The sequence below is a fragment of the Austrofundulus limnaeus genome, unplaced genomic scaffold, assembly GCF_001266775.1.
Source record: "Austrofundulus limnaeus strain Quisiro unplaced genomic scaffold, Austrofundulus_limnaeus-1.0 Scaffold323, whole genome shotgun sequence".
In the NCBI taxonomy this organism is placed as follows: domain Eukaryota; kingdom Metazoa; phylum Chordata; class Actinopteri; order Cyprinodontiformes; family Rivulidae; genus Austrofundulus; species Austrofundulus limnaeus.
Genome location: NW_013952725.1, coordinates 246,935 through 254,735, shown reverse-complemented (window position 1 = coordinate 254,735; position 7,801 = coordinate 246,935). Strand labels below are relative to the sequence as shown.

At 39.8% G+C, this 7,801-nt stretch overlaps 1 protein-coding gene across 1 annotated transcript in view; it reads left to right on the top strand.

Moving 5' to 3' along the window:
* The window catches only part of LOC106527415 (plakophilin-4), a gene marked incomplete in the record, with an annotated part of 80,870 nt that extends 77,948 nt beyond the window's left edge, over window positions 1-2,922 (top strand). The window contains 6 exon segments of the mRNA XM_014022291.1: window positions 416-608; window positions 1,393-1,477; window positions 1,567-1,684; window positions 2,113-2,241; window positions 2,318-2,391; window positions 2,498-2,922. Coding sequence (XP_013877745.1) covers window positions 416-608; window positions 1,393-1,477; window positions 1,567-1,684; window positions 2,113-2,241; window positions 2,318-2,391; window positions 2,498-2,755 — 857 coding nt within the window.
* Window positions 2,923-7,801: the final 4,879 nt, after the last annotated feature.

Here is a 7,801-nt window from a genome sequence, read left to right as displayed (position 1 = left end):
CACACACACACACCCACACACACACACACACACACACACACACACACACACACACACACACACACACACTTTGTTTCTTGACCCCGTGGGGACCTTCCATTGACTTCCATTCATGTTTTTTAGACTGAACCCTGACCATATACTCTAAAATTAACCTCACAGAAACTTACCTGACCCTAAAACTAACCTAAACCTTGGTCCTAAACCTAACCCCACACCTGTGGGGTACAAATCAGTTTACATACATTATAATTACATTGTAAAAGCCACTTAGTTATCGATCTAAAGAAGCCAGCAGATTGTGTTGAAACAAACAAGAGAAAACATTTACTGACTGAAAAACCCAGAACTGAGCTGCTGTCTCTGCAAAGACACAAAGGTTTCTGAGATCTGATTTCTGTCTCTGCTCCTGCAGGAAAGTACGCCATGCGGGATCTGGTGAACCGTCTGCCCGGTGGCAGTCCTACCGTGCTTTCCGATGAGACCGTGGCGTCGGTCTGCTGCACACTGCACGAGGTCACCAGCCGCAACATAGAGAATGCCAAAGCCTTAGCTGACAGCGGGGGCATCGAGAAGCTGGTAGACATCAGCAAAGGCCGAGGGAAAGGGTACGAAAACAGAGGTTTTATGTTTAAGAAAATCCTTTTAGTTTTAAAATTTCTTTGGTTTAAATTCATGCATTTTTGCTGTTACGACTCAGCAGATAGCAGTAAAATCTCAAGTAATATTTCACTTTTGAAACCCAGGTTTTATATTTTGATGTAGTTTTGCCACATAGCTAAAAACTTGAATAAAAAAAAGTCTAAGATGAAAATGTAAGCAAAATATTCACCTAAAGTAAATATATCATGCTTTTAAATCCTTCCTTTTCACATTTAAATCATTCAGTTGGGGGGATCTTTATAACAGGGAACTTCATTGCTTTGGTCTGAATTCCTTCTTAATTTAAATTTACCAGCCCCTGTTTCTCTCCTTTTCTGCTGTGTGCCTCAAAGCAGCTTGTTTTGTTACTGTTCAATTAAGATTGTTCAAGCCCCGCCCCCTCCAGCTTCCTGACCGGTCTACTTCAGTTTGAGAGAGGAGGGGTTACATTTTCTAGCTTGCAGAAACGTTTTATTTATAATTTAATTAAAAGATGTCAGCAACAGAAGACTTGTCCATCCAGCCTTACATGTTGGAGTCAAAGTCTGACCCAAAACAAGAGAAGGAAGACGAAATTTAATTCCACCCTAAGACTTTGATAAATACAGGCCCAGAGATTTAAGAAAGCTGTTCCAGTAGCTTAGTGTCAGCTGAATTAACCAACCAAAAAATCTGACATCTGCTCAAACACACCTAGCTGTGTCCATGTTTCCTTGTCTACCCTGTAACTGGGTGTGTTCTGTTCTACAGGTACTCAATGAAGGTTGTGAAGGCAGCAGCTCAGGTGTTAAACACTTTGTGGCAGTACAGAGAGTTGAGGAGCCTCTACAAACAGGTGAGTTTGATTTGTTGTAAAATTTCTATTTTTAAACAATTCCAGCTTGAATTAGTAAAAATATTTTACATCAACCCATGTCTGAACAGGACGGATGGAATTACACCCATTTCGTCACCCCCGTGTCCACTCTGGAGCGAGATCGATACCGTTCTCAGCCGACTCTGCCCACCAGCCCGCTGCAGATGTCCCCCGTCATCCAGTCAGGTCTGAGCTCTGCCCAGTGGCTTTGTCATTTTAATTAATCAAAAATAAGGTGCACACAAAATAATAATAATCATGGTGCAAACTAAAGCTTCATTTTAAACACAGCTGAGTGAAATATTGAAGAAGCAAAAGTTAATTATTGTGAGATGTGTTTCAGACTTCAGGATAAAATTATACAGATGGCCTGAGCAACAAGTTAAAATTAGGTTAATTTAATGTTTACACCCACCATTATGGTACCAAGTGTTCTTAAGGGGTATTTGCAGTCGTTGAGTACAATGATTATAAATGTATATGTTTGGTAAATTACAAACCAGTTACAAAATGATGTTAGGTCGGAGACCAGCACAGAAAGGATTGTGTATTCTAGGTGGAGGCATATGCTAGCAAGAACTTTCTTGGTAAAAGTTTGTTGTTAATTTCCCCAGGTGGCAGTGCAACATCCTCACCTGCGATGCTTGGGATAAGAAGACACAGTTCAAACTACCAGAGAGCGCAGTCATCTATGCAACTTGACTCATACTACGGAGACAGTATCCACAAAAGGCAGTATACAGGTTTGTAGTGTGGAGTTCCTCAGGGATGTTCACACGGTCCCTTTGTGTTTTAAGTCTGACATTTTGATCATTGTAGGGTCTGAGAAGAAAACCCCTTATTTTATCGGGACTTACTCTTCCCAGTCAGGAGAAGATTTAGGAAGAACCCATGTAAGCAAATGTTACATCTTGGCCATATTTAAATATGGTATATATTCCACAAAAATCACCACATTGTGTGTATTACAAAAATGTAAATAAAACGTTTCTCTCCCAGCACTCAGAGCCATTTTACGACGAACCTGACAGGAAAAACTACAACAGCTACAGAATGTACCTGTCATCCCCTCAAGGTTACGGCGAGGAGCGCTTTGAGGATGAACCCGTCCACCTGATCCCGTCCTCGCCAGATGGCTTTGTGAGCCAGTCGCTCCAATTCAAAGCCAACACCAACTACGTCGATTTCTACTCCACCACGCGGAGGCCTTCAAACAAGGCAAATAATTTCACCGGTTCCCCCGACTCCTGGGTGTAAATGGACACGGCGTGCTTTACTGTGTGTTTCTGTGGATGTTCTGTGTTTGAGGGAGCGCACATGTATGGATGAGCCGTACTGTTTGGGTTGACTTAAAGGGATCCCCGATTAGTTGTAATATTAGACTTTATTTGATAATCATTTATTTTAACTGTAACATAAAGACTAAAAATACTGTAGGCTGTTTAGTTTTGTAAATTTAAAAAATATATTTTAACACGGACGGAGCCATTTTATTTACACGCAAAGCATTCTGGGTAAATGATGACGTGGATAGGTCATCGGTGTGAGCGAGCTATATCCACCCTGAAGGTTAATCTTGGACAATATCTGATGATTGACTCTTTTAAATGAAACCAGAGAGCGTTGACAGAGAGGAGAAGGTAGAAATGACTCAGCCTGGAACTGAAAATATAGATGGAGGACAACAGAGCTGCTTCATGGAAGAAGAACCTCAGCTTAGCCTGTTAGCCTTTGAGCTTGCGCTGATGATATATTACTTTATATGTATTAGCTCAGAGCTAGCGCGACAAGCTAACAAGCTGAATTGAGGTCCTTTATCTATATTTTCAGTTGCAGGCTGAGTCATTTTTGCGTTCCCCTCTCTGTCATGTGGATGGAGGGCCTCAGTGACGAGAGGAGAATGTGTAGCCCTGAGCTAATACATATATATGGTGATAGAGTCGGGGCTAATGCTAAAGCTAACAGGCTAAGCTAAGGTTCTTCTTCCATGAAGCAGCTCTGTTGTCCTCCATCCATATTTTCAGTTACAGGCTGAGTCATTTCTACCTTCTCCTCTCTGTCAACGCTCTCTGGTTTCATTTAAAAGAGTCGATCATCAGATATTGTCCAAGATTAACCTTCAGGGTGGATATAGCTCGCTAGCAGCCTCGCACCGAGGACCGATCCACGTCATCATTTACCCGAATGCTTTGTGTGTAAATAAAATGGCCCTGTCCGCAGTATTGCCAACTCCTGAGCAAGAAAAGTCCCTATTAGCTGTCCTAAAAGTCGTTAGAAGTCGCTAGATGACGTCATCACCTAATTTGCATAGTAGGATGCTTGCCAATAAATGTGATCTGAGCTATAGGTGACATCATAAAGAGTGAAAAAGTGACTAAAAACACAAAATATGTTTAGAACTGCAATTAAACTGAATGAAATAAAAATTATTTTATAAATTTAATGCTTAGATTCACATAAATTAAATTTGTGGGAATCTTAAATTTAATCTGCAGACAGTTCGATGTCACGAGGCACAGGGAGGTAGAGGTGAAGAAGTGACTGTGAGTCAAACACAGCTGGGTCCAGAGATTTAGTTTAGAGAGACAGTACCAGAGAAAAACATTACAATAAATATTACATCCCGCTTTGTAAACCAGACAGAAGCAGTGACAGCTTTGCGCATGCGTGATTCATTTTCAGCGGGCTCTTCTCAGCTGACTTCAGCTGAGGGTGGGGGTAGGGGTTGGGGGTGCTGCACGAGGCTTCAGTGACTTGGACGGCTTTAGGAAGGGGGAGGGGCTCACCGCGCTCCTCGCTGCTTGCGGAGGAACAGAGGAGGAAAGGAAAAAAGTGCTTGGAAAATGCTGTCGCCAAAGCTCCTAGAAGTCTCTAAAAACTAGATTTGTCGCTAGTCGCTTTTTGGAAAAAAAAAGTCGCTAGAGAGGTCTGAAAAGTCGCTAGATCTAGTGACAAAGTCGCTAAGTTGGCAACACTGCCTGTCCGTGTAACATATTTTCAAACTTTTAGTTTAAAAATGATAAAAACTGAACATCCCACCGTATTTTTACAGTCTTTATTTTACAGTTAAAATATATGTTTATGAAATAAAGTCTAATGTTACAACTAATCATGGATCCCTTTAAGAAGTTGTGGATGCATGTGAATGTGTGTGCATTTGTGTTCAAACTGGATTGAAGGACTTGGGCTTGCTTTTTTTCCGCAGCTTTTGACTAAGTCAGGCAATGAGCACAATAGTGCAGAAACTTTAAATTTTCATTGTTTTTTTTTTGTTTTTTTCAATTATGGGGTTGTGTGAAGTAGCTGTGAGTTGTTAAATCTTACCTTGCAGTTTTTTTAAGAAATCATGGAGGAAGTCAGATTAAGGCCTAAATCTATCAGAATATTTAGAGGAGCCATTGTAGAAGCTGGAGAGCGCGAGTTAAGTTTCTGTAGGTTAGGGTTAGCAGCAAAATTTGCAAAACAGTGAACCTACAACTTTGGACCAACAGTGGATACAATTTGTCTCAAATATGTATCTAGTAGTTGTGGTTCAGTGGAAGAGCCAAGACCTCAGTGTATGTAAAACCATCGCATCTTAAACTGTACTCTTCAGCTGTAGTTATGGGTTTGGACTAGGGTTGGGCAGTATTGATCATTTTCATACTGCAGTGTATGGTATTACCGGGGAGGGGTCTGTAGCATCTTGAGTAATTAATGAATAACAGAGAAACAGCTTTTGCATGCATAAACCCAGAGAGAGACGTGGGTAAAAAAGCTCAGCTGTTCTGACACTGCTGTCATGCCACATTAACACCGAACATGTTTTCAGCATCAAAAACACAAGCATCCAAAGTAGTTGGATACTTGTGCACTTTGAGGTCAGACGCTCGTACAATGACGGATGAAATTAAGTGGCTTTGCCTTATTTACTGAGAACAAGAGCACATAGTCCTCAATTCATAGTTAATCCACCAGATAATTCAGGGATGTTCTGAGCTTTGTGAGTTTCACCACCCAGGAGCTGCAAGCTGACGAGGCTCGCTTTCAGATCTAGTTTTGTCCTGAGCTCAGTTTGACGAGCCGTCGACCCACATCTGCTTCCAGGACACGAACTACAGGCACTCGATTTCAGCTAAAGAGCTCCTGTCCATCTGTCTCAGGTTAGTGGGCATCATTCAGGACACCGTCCCGTCAGAAAATGCACCAAATCCAGAGGCTGGTCCTCCGAAGGACTTGGCCTAGCCGGTCGAGGTGGGCCAGGTCCTTGGTAGACTGCTAGAATTTTGGAAGAGGGCCCAGAGTAACTTATTGACGTAAAGTGGAGATTGTAGAAACAACACACAACAGCTGCTGAAGCTGTAAAATCACCTCCTCTGTCCAAGCCTGGCACAATTCAATCTGTCTTCTGCCTAATCTCATATCTGTTGAATCCTGGTAAAAACTCAAAGATAAGCTGATACACGGAAATGAGGTGTTGCAAAACTGAAAGAGGGTGTTTAAATAACAGTTGTTCTTTATCTAAGCAGATACGATGAGAAGGTGCCCAAATCCTTGTGAAAAAGACTTTCAGGTAAGATGCTGACCGCTCATAGCGCTTTATACAATCCCAATTAAAAATAAGCCAAATTACAGTATCCCTTTAAGGTCAAAAGACTGTTTTGAGGAAGTTGCTCTGTGATGGTTATTGACCAACACTGGCAACATTTTCTTAAGATCACCAGTCTTGATGTTTAAGAATGAAAAGAATAACTAAAATGGAACAAGATGCAACTTTTGTTGGGTTACATTTTCTTTTCAAACATCAATGTGCTGTAGAAGGCTTAGTCAAAAGGTGCTTTTTGAAATGATTAAACAAAAAAAGAGAAACGGCCCTCACTTCACTGTTTACTGGGGTGTTTGTTAATGTTACTGATTCCGTTTCTTCAGCAGTAAAAACAAATCAGTTCTTTAACATAGATATCGTCTGCCACTGTCACTTTGAATGCAAGAGAAAGAAACTCTTGGTGAAATTGATGTTTAATCGTAAATCCAAACAGGATGAAAATTTGTCTAAGAAATTATTAAATATTGTTCCTACCTGGTTTGAAGACGATGAAACCTTTAAAGACTCGGATCTGATGCTTTGACCGTGGAGTCTTTGCTTCTCGTTGGGCAAAAGTGAAATAAGTTCTGTGTAATTTGGAGCAAAACAGAACAGTGGAAATCTATTTGTACAGACAGAATGACTTAACTGTCCTGTTACATTGTTGTATTCAATGTGTAGAACTTTATATGTGGTTGTGTGCAGAAAATTTTTTCTATGATTTCATTATTTTACTTGTGACAAAAGAAATGAAGTCCTCATCTGTCGAAAAATCAATGATAATGTGCAATGTTACAAAGATAACATATATGTATAGGGATTAAATATTCTAACAATTCATCTTGGGTTTTTATTGTTGCTACTCATAGTAGAAAAATTCATGTTATGTTCATCATTATATGAATAGTGAACTTTTGTTAGCAACTTGTTCTTCCTCTTTTCCCACCCACATGTATTTCCAAAGCGACAGCAACACCTCTTCTCTTGTACATTTCATCCACAAGGTTAGCCAGTCATTATTCTGAGCTGCAAACCCCACTGTTTTCACCTCTCTGAAACTCTAGTAGCCCAGAACCCCCTCCCACCCTGTGCAAAGACATTCCAAGTACAGTGAAACCCCATTTTAACAGGGTTACTTATTCTGCCTGCAAACTGTGAAATTTTTATTTTTATTTTTAATGTGGAACCAGATTTAAAATATTCATGTTACAAATTAGTAAATTATATTGTTCTATACTTTTCTTAGAAATTTAGTTTAAAAACTCCCCAAAAAATGATGTTCCTTACTGTACTGTTTTTCTGTGACATCACAGGAATTACCACAAACTACAAGTAGTTACAGTATGCTCAATGAAAAAATATGCACAAGACTGAGTCTGCAAACTGTGAAATGCAACCTACCTGGATTGTAGACCTACTCAGATATTTTTTGTTTGATCTTGAAAGGTAGATAACACTTTTGACAAGAATTAATTTTTAATATTTATTTATAATGTTTATAAAAATACATACATTCATCTCTACATAGGGGAACACCAGTATTGAACTACCAACCTCACAAGTGGAAGACAAACATTTTTCCTTCTGAGCTATAGCCAGTATAGTTGGTAATTAATACCTAATCTTTGTCCTTTGTATATTGTATAAGTATTTAAAATGAAGTAACTGTATTATTCTGTCTTACAAAGAAGTGATATTGCACATCTTTAGATATACTTCTGTGAAACGTTGCTTGCCAT